This window comes from Pseudopodoces humilis, chromosome 18 (genome assembly GCF_049639895.1).
Source record: "Pseudopodoces humilis isolate 2021_Gansu_Grassland_sample_001 chromosome 18, ASM4963989v1, whole genome shotgun sequence".
Lineage (NCBI taxonomy): Eukaryota > Metazoa > Chordata > Aves > Passeriformes > Paridae > Pseudopodoces > Pseudopodoces humilis.
The window spans coordinates 17,579,098-17,602,457 of NC_142217.1; the positions used below are offsets into that span (position 1 = coordinate 17,579,098).

The 23,360-nt window shown below is 56.0% G+C and overlaps 1 protein-coding gene across 9 annotated transcripts; it reads right to left on the reverse strand.

Moving 5' to 3' along the window:
- Positions 1 to 1,178: 1,178 nt before the first annotated feature.
- Positions 1,179 to 17,081, reverse strand: SCNN1B (sodium channel epithelial 1 subunit beta). Of its 9 annotated transcripts, XM_088064340.1 has the most exons (16): positions 17,031 to 17,081; positions 13,770 to 13,975; positions 12,977 to 13,067; positions 11,692 to 11,782; positions 11,464 to 11,576; positions 10,019 to 10,394; positions 8,068 to 8,261; positions 7,199 to 7,302; positions 6,612 to 6,775; positions 6,062 to 6,169; positions 4,280 to 4,397; positions 3,683 to 3,758; positions 3,439 to 3,496; positions 3,002 to 3,063; positions 2,551 to 2,626; positions 1,179 to 2,226 (listed from the first exon to the last, which is right to left on the reverse strand). In XM_088064340.1, the coding sequence occupies exons 5-16, from the start codon at positions 11,505 to 11,507 to the stop codon at positions 1,867 to 1,869; spliced, it is 1,740 nt and encodes a 579-aa protein (XP_087920466.1). In that variant the 5' UTR covers positions 11,508 to 11,576; positions 11,692 to 11,782; positions 12,977 to 13,067; positions 13,770 to 13,975; positions 17,031 to 17,081; the 3' UTR covers positions 1,179 to 1,866. The 9 variants fall into 9 exon arrangements, with proteins under 9 accessions (XP_087920466.1, XP_087920459.1, XP_087920461.1 ...); XM_088064333.1 differs by having other exon boundaries at positions 11,464 to 11,782; XM_088064335.1 differs by having other exon boundaries at positions 11,464 to 11,782; positions 17,012 to 17,061.
- Between the last annotated feature and the right edge of the window lie 6,279 nt (positions 17,082 to 23,360).

Below are 23,360 nucleotides of genomic sequence, written 5' to 3' on the forward strand. Positions count from 1 at the left end.
CTGGCAGCCAGCTGGGGCTGAAGGCATGAGGACAGGGTGAGCAGCCTGGCACCTGCTGCCTATCCCAGGGACCTGTCTGGTGGTGACAATGTGAGAAGAGATGCCCAGGTTCTTGCTCTCGGTGTTCCCCACGCTTTAAGCAATGTGCCCTGTGTGTTCTGGTTTTTCACTGTTGAACCTCTTGGAGGCCTTTGCCAGGGCTGGCACTGCATACACTGAGCATTGATCCAGGAGGGGAGGGTGTCAGGTCCTTGTTTCCCACCCAGCTCTGATATGGGATCAAGTGCCATCACTATACCAGAACTCTCCTGGGGGAAAGGAGGCTGAGCTTGTGTGTTTGTGGTGCCCAGAGATGGAAATGTTCCTTTCGGTGAGGAGACAGGAAAAGTCTAGGATAGCTTGTAAGGGCTGGACTCCTCTGTCTTTACAAATGTTCTTGTTGCCTGTCATGTGTCCTGTTGCCAGTCAGATTGATTTAGGGGCTTGCTGAGCTCAGGCTGTACCTGGGTCAGGTGGTTCTGTACAGAACAGTGTGTTTGGGGGCTGTTGGTCCTTCTTCCTTCAAACGAGAACCAGCTGAGGGAGAAAGCTGGGACAGAGTGTGGATGTGTTAAGGAGGTACTCCCTGAATCTGGTTTAACTGAATTTTGAACACATAATTCCATTTTGTGGGGCAGAATCAGCCATGCTGGTGGCACCTCAACTATCAGATTGTCCCCTAGTTCCTCTGTCCTGCTGCTGGTGGTCATCAGCAACTGGACCCACCATTTCCACCACTACCAAGGGGCTGGAGGGACCCTGGGCACGCTCTGCCCAAGAGCTCTGCACCAGAGCACGCTGTGCTCGGGGAGCTTCCCATGCAGAAGGATCCTGGACCTCTCTCCCTGCTGCCCCACACTGGGCACCGTGCCCAGAACATCGTGTTCAACCACATGGTTGTGCTTCCTCTTGAACTTTTGCACAAGTACTTCAGTAAGGCCAGTCCTGGTGAGTTGTGATGGGCTCCTGGGAAAGCTCCTGGGGGCTGGAACCAGCCAGGGACAGGTGAACTCACTGCCCCACTCAGCCCCAGCTGCCCTCATGTCAGGGTGAGCACAGTATGTCCTCCTTGCAAGCCACTGCCATCAACCCCTTGCCAGCACTGGACTACCCCCACTGCCAGCAGGGAAGCTAAAGGCAACTTTTAAATCAATTTTTTATTGTTGCAAGAATGACAGTTAAACGGGCTGGTGCTTCCTCCCAGCAGAGTCTCTGTGGAGTCGTGTCCACAGCACCAGCTGTGCCCACCGTGAGTGCTACGGACCCTGGGCAGCAGCACAGCGGGGCAGCCAGCACTGAAGGGAGAGATCAGTTTGTGCTGTTTCCATTGTCATTGTTTGGGAATGGAGATTCTGCAGCCCCAGAGGTCAGAAGTAGCTTTGGTCCCATCCCAATGCTCTGCTCCATGGTATGGCACACGCTGTGCCACATCTCTGCAGCCAAGAGTGCTGGAGAAGGGGACAGGATGAGATTGTCTTTAAGGTCCCTTCCTCTTCTAGGGTTCTGTGATCCACCAGGCCACGGCCTTGCATCCACTGTCAGCATGTCCTGTCCTCTCCCCTGCTCTGCTCACTGGGAATCGCTTCCCACCCACCCATGACGGGAAACGGTGACACGATTTCACAGCAATACTGATGTACACGAGCTCTACACACTACAGCCAAAGCCTGGCTCTGTGGGGTTTATTGCAGGGTTATTAGGCAGAGCTTCCTCCCAGCAATCAGTCATAGGAGAGGACAGCTTGGGCTTTTAATTCCCTCCTGATTTTGCCAGGCAGACACTTGTCCAGCAGTGGCAGAGCCTGGGGGAGCAGGCAGGACGCTCTGGTCACTCGGTGTCGGCGTCGCTGTCGGGGCCGAGGGTGTCCAGGGGCTGCACTCGCAGGGAGTCGTAGTTGGGCGGGGGCGTGCCGGGCTCGGGGGGCAGCGCCTCGGCCCTGGCCACAGCCCCCGTGGGCTCGGGCTGGAAGCCCAGGTTGGTGTGAGCCTCCACCAGCTCCGACACCGTCGGGGGCGCGTCGGGGTACCGCGCCCGCCTCTGCCTCAGGCCTTTGCACCAGCCGATGAGGTTGATGATGGTGATCCACAGCGAGTCGATGATGATCTCCCCAAACTCAATGAGGCACAGCACCGAGCCCCCCATCCAGAACCCAAACTGGCCTCCCAGGCTCGACAGCAGCCAAACGATCTGTGGGAGGAGAGTGCAGTGAGCTGAGGAAGGGGAGCCCCTCAGTTGTGCCCCACCCTGATCCTTCACCCCTGTGCCAGCAGCCATGGGGGCGATGCCCCTGCACCTGGCACCTGCCTGCTGGGTCCCCTCCCGTGCTGCTGCTGTGGGGCTGTGGCAGGGACGGGAGGTGCAGTGGGGGAAGGAATTGAGGGCTGTGAGCCACCAGGCAGAGGTGGCTTCATCCACTTCACTGCAGCGTGTGTGCCAAGCAGCAGCCTCGAGGGACGTGTCAGACTGCCCCAGAGGGCACCGAGCCCTGCCCTGCCAGGGATGGGCACTCACCGTCGTGGCAGCTGACTCCGAGATGGTGCGGTAGTTGTACTCCTGGAAGTAAATGTTCAGCTTGATGATCCCGTTCCTGTAAAGAGCAAAATGCACCTCAGCGAGGAGCTGGCTGTCAATAACCTGCACCTCTGCTCCAGCCTGACCGAGGGATGGAGACACCAAGACATGAGTATGAAGTGACAAACGTTACAACACTGGAACTGTCCTTAATGCTGATTTTATTAACTGCATGTTTGAGTCTGACTGGCCCAGTTTGCAGCTCTGGGGAGCAGAGGACAGGCATGAAGTGCCTTTTGGATCTGCTTTCTGTGTGTCAGGCTAACACCCTGCAAGCCTCGTCCTCCCTGCGCATTCTCACCCGCCTGTGCTGGCCCGGCGCCAAGGCTCGTGTCAGGCTGATGTTAACAGGCTCAGCAGAGAAGATAAAGTGGTTGTTCCTTTCACTCACCTGTCCAGAGTCACATTTGTTGACATATCCCTTTCATAAGACAGAATATGGAAAATCCAGTCCTAGGAAAACAAAATCTGTTCAGAAAGAGTAGAGGCACCCTGTGCTCCCGAAGAGCACGAGCCCCACGGGTGCTGTGCCCCGTCCCAGGCAGCCCTGGCCCCATGTGCAGGTGGAGAGGGATGCTGTGGACCTGAGCAGGGCAGCTGTGCCTTCCCTGACCTGTGGGAAGCCCCCCTGTGCTGGGTGAGCACGGGGTGTGGAAGGGGGACAGCCTTGGGCTGACACCAGCACTCGAACAGAGCCACTGCGGGGGTCCCTCCTCCTGCCCCCTGCCCTGGTGCTGCTGCTGCTCTGGACTTGAGCTGGACAGCAGCTCTGACAACAGCTGGGAACAGAACCATCAATGTCTGTACAAACCAAAGAATCAGGGTTACCTCAGAGGCCTCTGATGGCCAGTCTGCCATGGAGATGGTCATTTTGTACTGCGTGTCACTGGAGCCAAGAGGGACAGCATTAGTATGGAGATTCCCCTCCTCTGAAGTCTCTGGAACTTCAGTTCTCACACAGCAAACCAGCCCTGCAGGGTTTGCTGCCCTTTTAGGGAAGTCAGGACTGACAGGAGTCAAACTGGAGGATCCCTCTACCTCCACAGCAACCAGAACAGGCTCGGGTACTCACTTGCATGTTTCTTTACAGGAGTCAATGCAGATCTGGCGCTGTTTTATGCTGGATCTCAGTGAGGAATAGCAATATGCTGTTTGGTGAAAACAAAATTAAAGTATCTGTTTAGATAAGGACCCAGCTACTGAGCTATATCAGTTTCATTTATCAAAATAAATATTAGGTATGACCCTTCCGCACAGATTAGCCATCTTCCCTTTCAACGTTCCTTTCCTTGAGAAACTCGGGCAAAACACTCTGATAATTTAATAATGAATTAAAAATAAACTGTCACTTTCTGAAGGCAGGTTTTATAGATCCAGCTTGCCCAGGGTTGGTATTTTTGGCACAGCCCTGGCCTCTGCCAGCACAGAGCTGTGTCACCCCAGGGGGGCACTGCCCCTGCCAGGGGACCCAGAATTTTCATGTGCAGGGGCCTGGAGCGATGCCCTGTGCTCCCTCCTTGGTGCCCAAGGCTCCCCCAGCCCACAGCCAAGACCAAACCTGGCCCCTTCTCCCCAGCACTGGCCCAGGTGGCCACGTCCCACAGGGATGTCCCAGCCGTGCAGGGACAGCAGGGACAGCAGCCAGCCCCGCTCCCCCATCAGCTCTTACCCCAGCCTGGGCTGTCCTCGTTATTGCAGTAATTCACCCCTTCAGGCAAAGGGAACATATAGTGCCCACATCCACAGATCTCCACCATGTGGTTTTGGAAACAGGAGCGCAGGCAGGCCTGGGGAGGGAAGAGGGGAGCTCAGGCTTGGGCTGAGCCCTCGGGCAGCTCCGTGTGGCTGGCACAGCAGCGGCTCTGAGAGCCCCTCAGCTCCCAGGAATTCCCTCTCTCTTGCACTGAACAGGTGATTTTGGGGCTGCAGACAGAGAGGGATGAAGGTGCAGGGGAAGTGGGAGCTGCCAGAGCTGTCCCTGCCCAGAACCTCTTCCAGCCTTGCACTGGAGTTTTTAAGGCCACTCATGGGAGGTGAGACCTCGTGGGAAATGGAGAGCTCAACGCCCACTCCCACCAGAAACTGCTCATTTCTCTCTTATTTTAGGGCTTCATAGAAGTAATATTCAAGCTTCCAAAAGAGAATACAAATATTCTGTTCCACCACAGACGTGGCTGTGCTCTCCAGGCTTTACACAATAGTGACAAAGGGCTGGTTTTACACTTTAAGGCCAGGAATTTCCAAATCCTTCAACATAAAGAGCAGATGTATGAATGATCCTCTCTGTGTGGGTGCTGCTCTTCTGGGGAGGATTGTGCTGCAGCAATGCCATTAGCTTGGTGAGGCATGAAGTTCATCACCTGAGATTGGAGGGGGATTCTGCATCAGGCAGCACAAAGCAATAGCAAATCTGTGAGGAGATAATTAAATTTAACAGTTGTGGGTAGGACAGGCAGAGAATTTCTGTGTGATAGGAAAGGTCCACAGAGTGCAGAGCAGTCAGGGAGTGATGGAAGAGCCTGGTTTTGCTGAGAGGGCTCTGAAGTGGCGTTACGTGGGCACAGAACTCCGTCATGGTTTGCACTTCTGGGGAATAATGCAATCCTCACGAGTGTTTGCTTAGACCTTATACAAGCATCTTCAAAAGCTGAGTACAGTGGTCCAGTTGTTATTATATTTATAAAGGTAGAAATATAAAACCACTGCCAGCCCAAAGCCCTCCTGATCTCCGGGTGCATCTGTGAATCACCCCAAATGGGCGTTTCTCTTATTATCACATCTCACCCTCAAGAGCTGCTTCTCTCTCCAGTACAGCCTGTTACAAATTAACCTGTGCTCAGTGTTTGCACTCTAATTTTCGACAGATTCCAGGTTTAGAGACACTCAACTTTCTCATCCAATTTTCAGACTGATGAAGAAGCAAAGGGCTGTTTTGCTGCCTGTACAAACCAGCTGCATTTGCAGGGTGAAAAATTACTTGATTCCCCCAAAGAGAAAAAAGTTAAAGATCACAGAAGTGTTCAGAGGGAGAATCTGTCCTTTGTATTCCTCTCCTCTCAGGGGTAAATATCACTCGTGTACACAAAGCACGAGTTCCTGAGAAGTGTCACTTTGACATTGTCTCAGCAGAAGCTTCCCAGAGCCTCAGTGACTGTTCCCACAGAACCATATGGGGCTTAGATCAGATATTAGGAAAAATTTTGCATGGAAAGGGTTGTAAAGCATTTGAACAGGATGCCCAGGGCTGTGGTGAAGTCACCATCACTGGAAGTGTTCAAAACCCATGTGATGTGGCACTTGAGGAGATGTTTCATCAGTGGTGGTGCTGTGCTGATGACCCTGAAAGATTTCACGATTTTATGATTCCCTAGTACCCTCCATGATAGGCAAAGATTTAACTGCTTTGAGGATTTTTCTGAGGAGTGTTGTTAGATTTCAAAGGGTGTTTCACCTGTATGGAGTAGGAGGTGTTGTACTGGCTGTAGAGGTTTTTGACAGGGACGTCGGAGCCGTTCATGGTGCAGTCGCTGTAGGGATAACCCATCCGCTCCAGCTCATCCTGGAAAGGAACCCAAACACCACACTGTGCTCATCACTTCTCCACAGGTCCCCTGTGCCCGTTCTCCAGAGGCTCTGTAATTCCTGTGCTCCCCACTGGCTTTGCTAAAAATGAAAGAGCAGAGGTGGCAGTGCTGAAGAGGCTGCAGCCCCTTCCCTGGGTGGATCCAGGCAGGCCAGGGTGCTCGGGGATGGCAAAGCCCTTTCTGACACGCTGGAGAAGGAGGCAACCGTGACCTGAGCCCAATATTCCAGCCTCAATAAAGCACTTTGCCAGGACAGTTACATAAAATCCTCCATAAAGCACTCCAGCCCCTGACAGGTGTGTACCTTGTCTCCTTTGGTTTGAGCCAGTTCAGCCAAGACTTAAAGCAAACTTGGTTTTGGTCCCATCAGATAACATTATTCTCAGACAATCTGCTCCTGAGGAATGCCACACATACCACCAGCACTCCAATGGAGGTTTCTGTCCCAGCCATGGCGTAGATGCCCTGATCCTTGAGGAAGGGGAAGCTCTTCTGTTGGTGCAGCATGAGCCGGGCCCCAGCGGCAGAGGACAGGTAGGGAATGTAGTCCTGCTGGCTGATGTCCAGAATCAGCTTCAGCCCTGGGACACCAGACAAAACACTCACAACAGGAATTGTATTGGAACGTGAGGCTTGGGAAAGAAGGGAGTCTATTTTCTTCTCCCTGTTTCTTGGGAAGAGCCAGGGTCTGGCTGCCATGGCAGGAACACTTATGGTGGTGAATGCCCAGAATGGCAATAGCTGGGAACAGTCAGGTGTTGCCTCAGATATTTCAAATATCCAGAGGATGCCCTTCTGCTACGTGTCCGTAGTCACTCTTTTCCTGTGTGCCACATTTTCCTTTTGGGGCTCATTCCCTTCCAGAAAGCCTCTGTTCCCTGTTGCAGTGCTCCAGTGACAGAGGAATCATAAATCTGTCCTGAGTGACAGAAGTGGGCACCAAGAGACAGAGCCCTCACGTCTGCCCCTCCAGCCCCCTCCTCCACCACAGAGAGCTCCCTTACCAAATTCAGCCCCAGGGTTGGAAGAGTTCAGAGCCTCTTCATCCATGCCCCAGTTAAAGATGTAGCAGTTGCCATGGTCTGGGTGGTAGATTTGGGTGAAATTCCTGGAAGAATCATACACATAAAGCTGTGACTCTCGGGAGGACTCAAGGGGTGTGACATAAAGCAGATGGTGGGCCCAGCTCAGCAGCTGTGCTGGGGTTCACCTCCCATTGCCTCATTTGCTGAACACCTGAACTACAGCTGGTAGCACTTCACTCCATCTGTTTCTGAACAAAAAGGCACGGCAAGGTGCAGGTGTCTGCTGGGACGTGGCCCTGGGGGAACATTTGTCACACAGGTGAGAGCAACAATTGCTCAGTGGGAGCTGTGGTTACAGGTTTGGGCTGGCATTAGAGCTCATGGCTTGATGACAGTCCTTGGTCCCCCTTGGTGCAGAAGGGACAGGGCTCCCCACAGCCTGGGGTGCTGCTGTGTGCTCCCTTTCTCAGCACTGGAGAGGGGAACTCGGGATTCATAGGAAACAAAGTTGGCATTTCTCAGAGCCCTGTGCCATAGGGAGGGGGGCTTTACCTGGGGGCTGTGCTGCTGACTCAGCACCTGGCTATCACTGGATACCCTGGGTGCTGCTGATCTTGATATGTCATGAGCAAAACAGCCCATCCAAAACACTAACTCAGCCAGCACTGTACCAAAAGAACGCATTTCAGCCAGCATCACATCCAGAGACACTCTGAGAAGCGTTTTTAGAGCTAAGAATCAGCAGCAATTTCATTAGCAGCTGATATGTACCTTAGAAAGAGAAAAGAACCCGCGTGCTGTTCATTCCCACAGGGATGAAAAGGGGCAGGGAGCTCGTGTGCACCTACTTGTAGTTGCAGGGTTCAGCCCCGTAGAGACACGCCAGGATCATGTCCTCTGCCTGGTAGCCCATCCTGATCCTCTGGTGCAGCGGCACCTTGGAGAGGATGGAGGTGGACTGCAGGATGTACCACTCGCTCACCGCCTGCGCCGCGCTGCTGAAGTTCCTGTAGGTGCAGTTGTCAGAGCCCTGCTGGCTGCACTGGGGACACAGAGCAGGCAGCTGTGAGCCCCAGGGGATGGCAGGGGCCGTGCTGTCACCCCCTCCCCATGGGCTGTGCTGTCACCCCCTTCCCACGGGCGTGCGGACACCAGCCCTGCCTGCAGCTCCCAGGAACGGAGAGGCTCAGCCTGAGGGAGCCACAAGCAGCTGTCACACCGAGCTGGCTGTCACACAGAGCTGGCTGTCACACCGAGCTGGCTGTCACACAGAGCTGGCTGTCACACAGAGCTCACTGTCACACAGAGCTGACTGTCACACAGAGCTCACTGTCACACAGAGCTGACTGTCACACCGAGCTGGCTGTCACACAGAGCTGGCTGTCACACAGAGCTCACTGTCACACAGAGCTGACTGTCACACAGAGCTGGCTGTCACACCGAGCTGACTGTCACACAGAGCTGGCTGTCACACAGAGCTCACTGTCACACAGAGCTGACTGTCACACAGAGCTGGCTGTCACACCGAGCTGACTGTCACACAGAGCTGACTGTCACACCGAGCTGGCTGTCACACCGAGCTGGCTGTCACACCGAGCTGACTGTCACACAGAGCTGACTGTCACACCGAGCTGGCTGTCACACAGAGCTGGCTGTCACACCGAGCTGACTGTCACACAGAGCTGACTGTCACACAGAGCTCACTGTCACACAGAGCTGGCTGTCACACAGAGCTCACTGTCACACAGAGCTGACTGTCACACAGAGCTGGCTGTCACACAGAGCTGGCTGTCACACAGAGCTCACTGTCACACAGAGCTGACTGTCACACAGAGCTGGCTGTCACACAGAGCTGGCTGTCACACCGAGCTCACTGTCACACCGAGCTGACTGTCACACCGAGCTGACTGTCACACAGAGCTCACTGTCACACCGAGCTGGCTGTCACACCGAGCTGACTGTCACACAGAGCTCACTGTCACACAGAGCTGACTGTCACACAGAGCTCACTGTCACACCGAGCTGGCTGTCACACCGAGCTGACTGTCACACAGAGCTCGCTGTCACACAGAGCTCACTGTCACACAGAGCTCACTGTCACACAGAGCTGACTGTCACACAGAGCTCACTGTCACACAGAGCTCACTGTCACACAGAGCTGGCTGTCACACAGAGCTGCCTGTCACACAGAGCTGGCTGTCACACAGAGCTGACTGTCACACAGAGCTGGCTGTCACACAGAGCTCACTGTCACACAGAGCTGGCTGTCACACCGAGCTGACTGTCACAGTGCATTACAGGGTCCCTCCCCAGGGACATTTCCCAGCTGGGGAGGTTATACATCAGCCCCAGGGTGACCTCCACAAGTTAACAGAAAATGTCAATTTTGGGCCAATTCTTTAAGGCTGGAGTTTCCCCAGCTCCCAAGGTCTGCCCAGGCAGGGTCCTTGCAGCCTCCATGGCAGCAGCGAGTCCAGCTCGTGCCTCTGCACTGTGAACTGCAGCAGGAAAGGGATGGGGCAGTGGCCACAGCCTCTCCCTGGCATTTTGGTCACCTGACCCAAGGAAGGGGTGAAGGTGTCTGGGAGCCTGCAGGGAACACCCCTGCCCTGGCTCTGTCCTGGGCTCAGCCTGCAGCAGGGACTGGGTCTGGGCACAAGCAGTCCCCAGAGCTGGCACAGCCAGCCCAGAGCCCCAAGGCAGAGCAGCCAGGGGAGGAGACACACATCTCCCTGCTGCGTTCTTGCCGAGGCCCCCATCCCTCATCTCTGCCTGCTGCCACTGTGGGACGCCTCTCACCAGCTTCACTGCCAGCTTGTACTTCTTCTCTTCAGACGTGGTGTTGGATGGGGCAGGTGGAGCAGTGGTTTGGTTCCCCGCAGTGGTTTCATTGCCCAAGGCTTCGCTGCCCCCAGCAGTGTCACTGCTCACACTGGTTTCGGCGTCCAAGGCAGTTCTGTTGCCCACAGCAGTCTGGTTGGTCTCAAAGATGTCCAGGATGACAGGATTGTCTTTGTCGTGCTCGTCGATGAGGACCAGGGGGATCTGGTTCCAGAGCTCCAGGTCGAGCGGTGGGGACACGTTCTCGCTGCCGTTCCCTGGCTGCAGGATCCTCTCCAGCGCCGCCTCAATGAGCCTGTCCAGCTCCTTCAGCAGGGGCTTCACCTCTGAGTACCTGTGGGACAGGGAGCTGTGGCCAGGCAGTGTCCTGCTGCTGCCTTGGACCTTCCTGGGCACCTCAGAGTCTGCCTGGAGCCTCCTGGAGGACAGCGGGAGCTTCCATGCAGAGCACGGCCGGCTCGGACACTGCTGGGCAGGAGGGCAGTGGGAGGATAAACAGGGAGTGCTGCAGGAGTGAACACACCAGGGCTGGGCCACATTGGTTCCAGTTCAGTAATTCACTACAGTTTACACAAAACACCTCTAACAAGTGGAGGAAAAGCTACCCCTAAGCACTTCTTGCATTGGCTGAGAGCATCTTGCCTTGGGCTCCACTATTGCATGGATATGAATTTAAAGCAGCTATAAATTTAAAGCAACTGTAATGAAAATCAGTGACTCCTTTTAAATCACAATTCAGTTCTGTCTCTGTGGTTCCTGGCAGACAGGATTGTGGAACCAGCTCTTAGGGACTGGAGTATGAGCAATGAGAAGAATGTTCACAGCAAGGAAGGGGAAGAAAAAGAATTGTGGGGAAAGATGGAAAGACTGATTCTGGGAAAGGTGAGCTGAATTTGGTTCTTCTATGAGCTGAGGAAAGTTTGCAGGGAGGTAAAAACCTTCATTTGATTGATTGATATGGTGCAGAAGCTGTGCTCAGAAGGAATTTCTCCCTGGGAGGGTGGGCAGGCCCTGGCTCAGGTGCCCAGAGCAGCTGGGGCTGCCCCTGGATCCCTGGAAGTGCCCAAGGCCAGGCTGGACAGGGCTGGGAGCAGCCTGGGACAGTGGGAGATGTCCCTGCCTTGGCAGGGGGTGAAATGAGATGAACTTGGAGGTCCCTTCCCAACCCAAACCATTCTGGGGTTCTATGAAGCCCAGGAGAACTTGCAGGCAGATGAACCCTTCTCTGGCCCTGAGCCACTCATCTTCACACTGTTCTTTATTTGTTTTTAGGGTCACTTGGTGACTCCATTAATGCTCCTAACGTAATGCCTGAGTCAGGAAGGGGCCCTCAGTACCTCACACTGGCAATGTTTCCGAGGGGTTAAGGCACACATGGGGAAATTGGGAGAAGAAAAACTTACTTGAAAGGGTTGGCGTTGCAGATGGTGACTGCAGGGAACTTCATGGTCTTAAAGCCAATGGAGAGAGACGAGGTGACGTTGTAGGAGAGGTAGGTGTTGATGAGGATCCCCCACTGCCAGAACACCAGGGATGCAAAGAGCAACGTTAGGAAGAACCAGATTAATTTCTTCTTTGGCCCCTCCTTGATGATGCGCTTGGGGCCGTGGGTGTTGGTGTTGTCGCAGTACCAGACCAGCAGCTCCTTGTAGGTGTAACCAGGGCCCTTCTGCAGGCGGTGCAGCGCCCGCACCAGGTACTTCTTCAGGTTCATGCTGCTGCCTGTGGGCAGGAGAAAACCATCAAAGCAGCTCTGAGGAGGAGCAGGGTCTGTGCCACAGCAGGTGTCCCTGTCCCAGGGAGAACTCAGCACAGATGCCCTGCAGGGTCATGCCATGGCAGCGAGGTGTCACCCAGCCTCCTGGGAGGACACAGGAGAGCTTTGGGATCGGCAGTTCCAAAGGTGCTGAATGCTTTTGTCACATTTTGGGTTCTTGCTGGCCCCAGCAGAGCTGAGGGACCTGGTGAGCCCCGAGCACAGGCTGCGGGGTGGCAGTGCCTGCCCAGGGGCTGCTCAGCCGGTGGGAATGCTGTGTGCACACTGAGACAGCTGGAACGCTGTCCCAGCCTCAGCCAACACTAGATGGACCAAGCAGGACACGCAGGAGCTGGCTTGGGTAGAGCCCAAGCTCACAGCGTTCAGGGTTCAACCTCACTTGGAGCCTGAGACAATTTTTCTTAAAAGTAAGAGGTATTAGAGTGCATCCAGCTTTCAGAGGGACAGCAGGAGGGGTGCTGGAAGCAGCAGCAGCACCTTTCCTAGCACCAGGAATGCTGTCCAGGGCTGCTGCCCACTGGAGGACGGACACCAGATTGGTTTTTTCCACCAAATTCCTTTGTCTGTCAGATATTATCAGTACGGCCCCCCCACTCCCCCGCTCTGGTGAGGGATGCTGCATACCTGGCATTCATTTTGTGAGTAAACAGAACATTTTGTGCTGCTATTTTAAGGTTAGAATCTGTGTTACTAAATCTTAACATCCCGAGGCAGGATTTCAAAAAGAACCCGAGGCAGCCATTCAGAACATTTGTCAGATTTGAGCTGCAGGAGAGCAGAGTTAAAGATTAGTGCTGGGAATTGGCCCCATCCTGGGAGGAAGAGTGGAATAATGCAGCAACAGTTCACTAAGGAGCAGCACTCGGCAGGGCAGGAATGAGAGGGACACAGCATTGCTTGCAGGTGAGCAAAGAAGGCAGAAAAGGTGTGCACAGACCCTGGGGAGGGAAAGGAGGTGGGTTCTTCATACTTTTTGAAAATAAAAAAGGTGATACTGATTCCTTGATCTGCTGGCCAGATCTGCAGATTCTCAGATTCTCCTGAGTAGCACATGGAGAGACTGAGAGCAGTATTCAGAGATTCTGCAGTCTCACCCCATGACACAAAGAGAGACGATGGTTTTCACCGCATGCCATTACCTGTGATGTTAGATGTAGCTGATCCTCAGAGAGGAATCTGGAACAACAAACCCCAGCTGCTTTCTCTAAGATCCAAGGGCAGGCTCTACTCCTATAGAAAAAGATTTTGTTCTCCAAGGAACTCGTGTCCTGGCACTTGGACCCCCTGGATTCCCAACATCGTCTCACCCTTCATGACCTCGTGCCACTGAGGTTCCTCCTGCTGTTGCCTGGGGGTGGTTTGCTCATGAGGGAGCAGACCTTGCACCAGAGCCTGGCTGGGTTTTGGGCAGATGTCAGGAGAGAGGCAGCACTGACCTGGGGCTCTGCTGAGCTGCCCATGGCCGTGGGAGGACATGAGCCCCGAGCTGCCCCAGCCCCGCAGCGTGAGCTCAGCCCCTGCCCGAGGCACAGCAAGCTCAGCCTTGGCTTCACACAACCAAATCCTCAGAGCTCCTCAAAATCTGGGGAGCCCAGCGAGGCAGATGAGGAAATATTTTCTGCCTTTTAAGAAATCCAGTGAAAGATTTATATTAGATTGCAACTCCAAACCCCTGCCCGGTGCAGGAGAGGATCCTGCCTGGCTGCGTGCCCTCGGCTGCCCCTGCTCTCACCAACACTGGCTCCTGCCACAGGGAGACCCCACTTGTGTGCTGGTCTCTGTGGGTCACTCACCAGCCTGCCAGTGCTGGGGGAAATGATTCCTTTTCATATGGGAGAAAAGAAACGGCATGAAGCAAAAGCTGCATTTCAATATACCTGGATGACTTTTTTGCAACGTATATTCTCATTTCTCATTCAGTTTTCTCCTTACCTCGATTTCCAGAGTGTTTCCAAACAGGATTCTTCCTTGCTGGCAGCTGGCAGCTGCCCTGGGCGAGCTGCCCAAGCTCCTGTTTCGGGGCTGCTGCCTGGCACAGCGCTCAGTGCTCAGGGGCTGGAGCTGCTCGGGACAGGGTTGGTGCCAGGTTTGGTTCCAGCCTGGAGTGGGTCCTGCTCTGCCCCATCAACGGGCTGTACCTGAGCAGAGAGGTGATAAATGAGAGGTGTAAAGAGCCACTCTCCATCTGTGCACAGACCCCTGTGCCCGCTGCCCACAGCCCCTCCGGAGTGAGGAAGTGGAGCGGTGATGGAGCAGGAGCTGAGCAGGGCTGGGGGCACACGAGGTGCCACACACAGCCCTGAACCCTCTGCAGGTGGCTCCAGGGAGCCAGCAGTGCTTTACATCCGTGCTCTGGGCTGCTCTGGTCACAGCAGGGTCATCTGAACTGTCTGGAGCTGACCCCAGGGATGTGAGACCCTGTGGTGCACAGGGTGCCACGGCCCCTCTCCTGGCAGCACGTGCAGCCCTGTGAACTCATCCTAAAAGAAACCTGCTCCTGGTTCCAGTGGGGTTTCTCAGTGCTGTGGACGTGTCCTCCCTGTCTCCAGCAGCTGAGTCCAGCCCTGCCTCATCCCAGCATCACCCTGGGTGAAACTCCTCCACCTCACAGTGACATCAGACTCCCACATTACGAAACGATTGTGTTGACTCTGTTGAATCTCCTCTGGGGTTTTCCTAGGGCAATTGCCACTTGAAGGAAATAAAGTCATGAGCAAAACTTGGCCCACTCCTGGAAGCTCCAGGGTCGGACATGGGCTGCAAAACCACGCTGACACCACTGGCCCGATGACACTGTGATTGCTCAGCACTTTCTCCCCTGGAACACACCACTCACTCCTCTTTGATGGCCAGCTGCTCCTCTGGGTCCATCCCCTGAACCCTGGGGGAAGAGCCCAGTTTTCCTAAACGAGACATACTCTCTAGTGGTGTTTTTGCAAATTAGAGGAATTTCTTTTATTCCCTCACAAGTTTACATGTTGGCAGTTTGAAAAGTGGAGCAGCAGCGTGTCTGAGCAAGGAAAGGCTGTCTCAAGGTGGGGCCAGAGCTCCCAGCAGATGCCCGGTGTTGCTGGTGGTGTGCAGGGACAGTGGCCAGGGCACACAGCCCCAACACCCACGGCTCCAGCCCCAAGGGGCAGGCGTGCAGCACTCAGGAGTATTTACAGTCTGGGAGCTCAGATAGCGCTCACCTGGCTCTGTGTGTGTGTTAGGCACTCTGCTCCTACTTCCCTGCCTAACCCTGAGTTCCCCTCTGCTCTGCAGCCAGGCTGGGAGAGCTGGGAACATTCCCCTGGAGAAGGGAAGGCTCCAGGGACCCCTCAGAGCCCCCTCCAGGGCCTAAAGGGGCTCCAGGAGAGCTGGAGAGGGACTGGGGACAAGGGCCCGGAGTGTCAGGGAAGGGGGAATGGCTTCCACTGCCAGAGGGCAGGGCTGGATGGGATATTGGGAACAAATCCTTCCCTGGCAGGGTGGGCAGGCCCTGGCACAGGTGCCCAGAGCAGCTGGGGCTGTCCCTGGATCCCTGGCAGTGCCCAAGGCCAGGCTGGACAGGGCTGGGAGCAGCCTGGGACAGTGGGAGATGTCCCTGCCATGGCAGGGGATGAAATGAGATGAACTTGGAGGTCCCTTCCAACTCAAAGCAATCCATGATCCCGTGGTTCCCGTGATGTCCCTCTCTCACAGGACAGCCACAAGCTGTGCTCCTCATGTGTCAGTAAGGTCACATTGCTGAGCTCACTTTGCTGCTGGGGCAAGGAATGACAGGAATCCTGGAGAGTGAGAGGAGCAAACCCCCAGCACAGCAATCCCTGGGATGCTGTGAGCATCCCCTGCCTCACTGGGAGACACCATCCTGGGGGAGATGGCACATTTCCAACACCAAATCAAACCCCAAACTATTCCATGAAGATGCGGTTTGCTCGCATTCTCTTTTATCAGGGAGATTGAATATGTAAATAAAGGTTAAATCCAAGTTACTATCCCTGGCTTCACACTGGATACATCCCAAACACCTCCCAGCACGAAAACCTGCCCCGCTGCTGCAAAACCAGGCAGAGATCGGGTGACTTCAGGTGTGTAGCAGTGTAAAAGACACCACGGCCAGCCCAGTCGAGCCGGTCCCTTCGGCCCCGAGACGCCGCCGAGGGATGCCCGAGGGCGCTGGGAGATGCGGGCATCCCCCGGCAGGGTCCCGGGGCCGAAGGGACCGGCCAGCCCCGACCCCGCACACTCCGTCCCGGCCCCTCCGCCCCGCTCCCGGTACCTGTCCCCCGTACCTGTGCCCCGTACCTGCTCCCGTACCTGCTCCCGTACCTGTCCCCTGTCCCGGTACCTGTCCCCTGTCCCGGTACCTGTCCCCTGTCCCGGTACCTGTCCCCTGTCCCGGTACCTGTCCCCCCTGTCCCAGAACCTGTCCCCCCTGTCCCGGTACCTCTCCCCCCTTTCCCGGTCCCTCTCCCCCCTCTCCCGGTACCTGTTCCCTCTGTCCCGGTACCTGACCCCCTTCCCGGTACCTGTCCACCCTGTCCCGGTACCTGTCCCCCTTCCCGGTACCTGTCCCCCCTGTCGCGGTACCTGTCCCCCCTCTCCCGGTACCTGTCCCCCCTGTCCCGGTACCTGTCCCCCCTCTCCCGGTACCTGTCCCCCTTCCCGGTACCTGTCCCCCCTGTCCCGGTACCTGTCCCCTCTCCCGGTACTTGTCCCCTCTCCCGGTACCTGTCCCCCCTGTCCCGGTACCTGTCCCCTGTCCCGGTACCTGTCCCCCCTGTCCCGGTACCTGTCCCCTGTCCCGGTACCTGTCCCCTGTCCCGGTACCTGTCCCCTCTCCCGGTACCTGTCCCCTGTCCCAGAACCTGTCCCCTGTCCCGGTACCTGTCCCCCCTGTCCCGGTACCTGTCCCGGTACCTGTCCCCTCTCCCGGTACCTGTCCCCCCTGTCCCGGTACCTGTCCCGGTACCTGTCCCCTCTCCCGGTACCTGTCCCCTGTCCCGGTACCTGTCCCCTGTCCCGGTACCTGTCCCCCCTGTCCCGGTACCTGTCCCCTCTCCCGGTACCTGTCCCCTGTCCCGGTACCTGTCCCCTGTCCCGGTACCTGTCCCCCCTGTCCCAGAACCTGTCCCCTGTCCCGGTACCTGTCCCCCCTGTCCCGGTACCTGTCCCCCCTGTCCCGGTACCTGTCCCCTGTCCCGGTACCTGTCCCCACGGCTCCGGCAGCGCTCCCCGCTGGCCCCGGTCCCGGCCCCGGCCCCGTCCCGCCCCGTCCCGCCCCGGCCCGGCCGAACCCGCCCTCCTGCCGGCTGGAGCCGCTGCCAGGCTGCTCCCGGTGCCTGACTTTAAATCATACTTTGATTTTCTCCTAACACATCCCGAGGAATGGCACCTGATTCTGCTGCTCCTGCTCCCGTCAGGTCAAGATCGCCTAACCTGGGATCAGTGGCACAAACCTCACAGAAACACAGAATTATTTGGTTTGGAAGGGACTTTAGAAACAGAATCCTGGCATGGTTTGGGTTGGAGGGGCCCTTAAAGCTCACCCAGTTCCAGCCTCCAGCCATGGCAGGGACATCTCCCACTGTCCCAGGCTGCTCCCAGCCCTGTCCAGCCTGGCCTTGGGCACTGCCAGGGATCCAGGGACAGCCCCAGCTGCTCTGGGCACCCTGTGCCAGGGCCTGCCCACCCTCACAGGGAAGGATTTCTTTCCAATATCCCACCTAACCTTGCCCCCTGGCAGTGGAAGCCATTCCCCCTTGCCCTTGCCCCAGTCCCTCTCCAGCTCTCCTGGAGCCCCTTTAGGCCCTGGAAGGGGCTCTCAGGTCTGGTGGCCATTGCCCTGCAGCAGGTCACAGTGTTTCTTAGTCCAGTTTGAGCAGCCAGGACATCACCTCGCTGCTTTACCTTCCCTGCTGCCAGCTGTCCCTGGTGCCAGGCTTTTGACATGGGTGAAATAAATGCAAGTGAGGTTCATTAGTGTTTTGAAACAGTTTTATAAGCTATTTTTAAAAGATCCTATAAACTTTTTTCTATTTTAAAAGAAGTATAACATCTTATAACCTTGGCAAAGGCTGCCTAGGACAGTAGTGGAATCATCAACCCTGGAGGGATTTAAAAGCCATGTGGATGTGGCACTTGGGGACAAGGGTTAATGGTGGCCTTGGCAGTGCTGGGGAAATGGACTCAATGATCTCAGAGAGCTTTTCCAACCTGAATGATTCTTTGATTCTATGTTAATTTATTTTTTCCATAAAAATCCTCCCATCACAGCTGTTTGCTCCCCTGCCTGCTGCTGGGCACACTCCCAGCAGCAGTTTGAGCACCTCAAGCCTGTCAAGGGTGGACTAGACAAGATATGGATATTCAAATAGAAGGGGCAGAGCTCTGCCTCGGTGGCACCAATGGACTGATCTGGAACTTGACCATCTCTTTCCTGGAGAAATGAGCACTGTTTCCATAAAATGACAGAATTAATTTGACATAGATGCAGTTTTTGTTTGCTTCTGGGCTGGGAGGCAGCAGCAGCTCAGAAGGGGCCAGGGCCCTCCCAGCCCAGCTGTCGGGCGATTTTCATGGTGATTAGCATGTGCTTTGTGATTTCATGACTTAATCTCAATATTATGTGTCTTGCACACTGACTCCTGTTGATCTCATAATGAATCCCTCAGGGGGGCTGGAGAGATGTGCCCCCACCACATTTTCTGTATTCTCCTAGCCCGGGGTGTGCCATGGGCTGGGATCCCTCAGCCCAGCAACGCTGTACAAACACATTTGGAGGTAAAATCTTGAGCATCTCGAGCGATGTGGGAGACGTCAGCTCCTCACAACACAACAGTGAACATGTACAAACCTCCTTGGAACCATAAATCACTGCTGAGGGCAGAGCATTGTACATGGGAGTGATTGCCTCTTGCTAGGAGAGGTAATGGCAGATTCTTGTTCAATCAGGACTTGGTCAGACTTTCCCAAATGTCCCCGTGTTCTGTTATTTGGGAACAAAAGGGAATTTTATTTTTAACTGGCGCAAGTGTACCTCATGTCATTATGTCAGGAGTGGAATGTGGGATTGTATTTGAGAAGTATCTCCAAGGGAAGCTGGAGTGAACAGGTTTGATGGACCAGGACCTGCTGGGTTCCTCTGTCCTGTCACAGTAATTGGCCTCCTATTGGCACTGCTTTCCCAGAGAACAATGTCTGTTGCCAGCTCTGGCAGCCCTAGCACTGGAAATGGAGTGGATGGAGTTTGTTCCAGGGTTCAGAACATCAGCTGCACAGCCAGCAAAGCCAAATGACCTTGAGCTGGCTTGACTTTCCACCATCTCTCAATTGTTTATGAGAAAGTTTATTTCATAAGCAAAAACCTCCTGCTGAAAATACAGCTGAAACACCACAGGAAGCTCCCCTGCATCCCAGGCATTGTGTTCCCAGTGGTGTGTTGTGCTGGCATGATGCACTGCTGACAGCAGCTAAATACAGCTGGGACACCAGATCCACGGGGAAAATCAGCCCTGAAAGTGACTCCATCTGCCTGATCCACCATGTTTCAAAAATACCAACTGCTCCTAAATTTGTCTGATGGAAGGAAAATGTTTAGATGGTGCCTGTGGCTGCAGTGGGTATAAAGGCAGCTGGAATTTTGCTGGATGATGTTAGGTCTGGATGTACAGGTGAAGAAGAGCAGAGGTGCTTGATCCTATCAATTCCCACCAGTCCCAATCGGTTCCTGTCACCGTCACCCACCCGATGCTGGTGCAGGCATTGTAGCCCTGCATGGGGAGACTGCTCCTGCTCTTAGTCCTGCTCCTGCTCTTACTCCTGCTCCTTCTCCTGCTCCTGCTCCTGCTCCTGCTCCTTTTCCTGCTCCTGCTCCTGCTCCTGCTCCTGTCCCTGCTCTTACTCCTGTTCCTTCTCCTGTTCCTGCTCCTGTCCCTGCCAAGACAGCCGGGCATCCGCAGTCAGCACAGGCTGACCCAGCGCGGTAATTGCCGGGTTTATCACGGTGTGCACCTCCAGAGACACTCTGTCACTAAATGAAATGGAGTCATTTAGTTGTGACCAGTAAAATCCCAGTGAGGTGACAGTGAGCATCTCACAACCACCCTGTGCCGGGAGCCGCTGTGTAAAACCTGTTAACTGACCTGTGTTTGCGTTACAAAGATCAGGCAGTAAAAGCCAGACTGGTTTTGTTTTACAAGGGCAGAAGAGGGGAGGGAAGGGGCCCCGCTCGGCTCCTGCTCGCCTGGCACAGCTCGGTGGGCCCTGGGGGCTGCGCTGGGGGCTCGCTCCTGCCAGGCTCGGGCTCTGCGCTGTGGCTGCAGAGGGAGGGAGGGGATGGGGCAACCTCCAGTGGGACTCATCTTCCTCAGCCTCAGCCGGGTGACACTGGGCACTGAGTCCCGGTTCACTGCCGATGCCGCTGGGCAGGTTCTCAGGGCAGCACTGTGATGATTTGTCACTGGTGGGGTTTTCCCTGACCGGCTCTGTATCTGATTGTGACAGAGAATTAGTTGCACTCATCTGCCTTTTCTGCTGTAGAAGTTTGCTGGAAAAAATATCCCTCCTGCTGTGACTCCAGCATCCTGGGATGTGGCAGCTCAGGTGCAGTCCAGTCCTCTGGATGCCCCCAGGGCACCCTGCTACAGGCCAGGGAATGCCAGCATGGCTCCAGCAGGATGCAGCAATGTAAAGGTGCCCTGGGCTGGTGCTTTATGGTCCCCTCCCATGTCCTGGGGCAAATGTGAACTATTTTGTGACTGATGACATTTTATAACGAGACCAGAGCTGATTTATAACAAGACCAGGAGTGATTACCCCTGTGTACCCAGGGGAACAGCTTGTACCGTTCAGGATTAGTTATGTAAACTTGGGTGAGAAGGTCTTAAAACCCAGAAGGACAGCACTGGAGTGAGAGGCGTTGTGACAACAGGGTGAATCACCCTGGCTCCAGCCGGCTCCCACCTCCGCTGTGTTCTGGGTGATCACATCCTGCCAGGACTGCGGTGTGCTCTGGTGCAGGTGAATAAATATAGGGAACACTTGTTTTTAATCCCTAGAAACACATTTGGACAGAGCACATGAGTGGAAGAGAGAGATGTGGTGCTGTATCCCATAGCCCATCCCTGGTGCTGGATGGAGCCCGGCTGGCTCAGTCGCTGGGGGCTTTGTGGGTTGGGTTTTTGTCACCCGTTCCCCCAGAGTGTCCCCTCCTGTGCTCGATATCTCAGTGCTTTGGGAACACTGCCAGGGTCACAGTGCCACCGTGGTCTGTGCACTGTGCAGCAGTGAGGGGTCTCAGGTCCCAGCAGGGTACAGCTCCCACCCAGCTCCTTCTGGAGGGGAAACTGAGGCAGAAACAGGGGGGGAGGGACAAGGCAGTGCAAGAGTGTTACAGGAAAGTGCTGATGCTTGGGTGAAGATTCCAGAGGACGGAGAGGCAGGACCACTCTGTCCACAGCCCTGGGGCCGGGGGTGTTTCCCTGTTTGCACCTCCGGCTGTGTTCCAAGCAGGCCAGGGAGCAGGCATGGCTGCAGGTCAGCATCCCGGCCCGTAGCTGCTCCCTGCACGGGGCCCAAGGGAGAGCCCTGGTGCAGCGTGGCCGCAGGGACAAGGACAGGGACAGGAGCCCTGCTCTCCAGCCCCACTGCCCCCAGTGTCTCCACCGGCAAGGCCGCAGGGCCAGGGCCAGGCCCCTCGAGGCCAGGCCGCTGTGCAGAGGGATGGGAGCACAGCCGGGCCCAGCGCAGTGTCCTGGATGGGAATGCCCAGGCTGGCTCGGGGTTTCTGTTCCCCCTCCTGGCCTTGGGCACTGCTCTCAGCCTGGTTCCAGCCAGAGCCGTGCCCGGTGCCACGTAGCCGGGGGTGTGGGCCCGTCCTGCTCGCAGGGAGATGCCGGCATCGGGATTAGAGCCGGGGCCGTGTCGTGGCAAGTCACTGTGGAGTGCCCGTGGGTCAAACTCTGACTCACGCTGCCTGGAACCACTGCAGTGCTGCCACGGCTCCCCTGCCACAGCCTGGCCTCGGCTGGGGATGCTCCAGCTGCTGGAAAACGCTTCCAGAGCTCTGAGCACAGGCCAGGCTGGTGGGGATGGCTCAGGCCAGCGGTCTGGAGCGAGGAACTGCTCCGGGGCTGCCTGCTGCTGGCTCACCCTGCCCTGAAGGTGAAGGGGTAAAACCCAGCCATCCACACTGTCCAGCCGCGTTTGGCCTCCCCAGAGCTGGGCTTGAGCACAAGAGCTCAGGCCTGGATGGATTTTCCATTTCCATAGGCATGTGCTGGAGATGCCTTTCCCCAGCCCAGCCCCATTTACATTAATGAGGCATTTAACTCCCAAACCTGTTTGTGGACCATTGGATGTCACCGAGATCTCACCTCTCTGGAAGGGGCCTGGGCAGTTTTTAACCCTGTTGGTGCTGTCCAGCTACATCTGCTGGGAGCAGCTTTGGGCAGCTGCCCCTCCTTGCACCCTTAGGGAGGCAGGGGTCACCCCTGCAGGCTGACACCCCCACACACACAGATTCCTGACATCCAGAAAATCTCTGTGCAGCTGGATTTTCCTCCTCCTCAGCCACTTTCGCCCCACAGCTCCTCCATCACTTCTGGCATTGTCCCCTCTGGCAGTGGCTGCTGCGGGAGCTGTGGAGGAGCAGAGCAGAGCAGAGCAGAGCAGAGCAGAGTGAGGTTCTCCTGCTGTGCCTCCTCTCCTCGAAGGGCCGGTCCCGGTGTGCTGGCAGCCTTTCCCGTGAGTCACCAGCACCTGCTGCCGCAGCTTTGTTTCGACACCTCTCCCCAGCCTGGCCCTTGCCAAGGCAGTGCCTGTGATGCTGCCTGCACCTTCACTGTGTTTTCGGGCACTGCAGCTGCTCCCTGCAGCCCTGGCTGTGGGGCTGTGGGGATGTGGGGATGTGGGGCTGTGGGGCTGTGGGGATGTGGGGATGTGGGATGTGGGGATGTGGGGCTGTGGGGCTGTGGGGATGTGGGGGTGGTGGGGTTGTGGGAATGGGGGGATGTGGGATGTGGGGATGTGGGGCTGTGGGGATGTGGGGCTGTGGGGCTGTGGGGATGTGGGGATGTGGGATGTGTGGGGATGTGGGGCTGTGAGGATGTGGGGATGGGGGGCTGTGGGGATGTGGGGCTGTGGGATGTGGGGATGTGGGGCTGTGGGGATGTGGGATGTGGGGATGTGGGGATGTGGGATGTGGGGATGTGGGGCTGTGGGGATGTGGGGATGTGGGATGTGGGGATGTGGGGCTGTGGGGCTGTGAGGATGTGGGGATGTGGGATGTGGGGATGTGGGGATGTGGGGATGTGGGGATGTGGGGATGTGGGGCTGTGGGGATGTGGGATGTGGGGATGTGGGGATGTGGGATGTGGGGATGTGGGGATGTGGGGCTGTGGGATGTGGGGATGTGGGATGTGGGGATGTGGGGCTGTGGGGATGTGGGATGTGGGGATGTGGGGCTGTGGGGATGTGGGATGTGGGGATGTGGGATGTGGGGATGTGGGGCTGTGGGGATGTGGGGATGTGGGGATG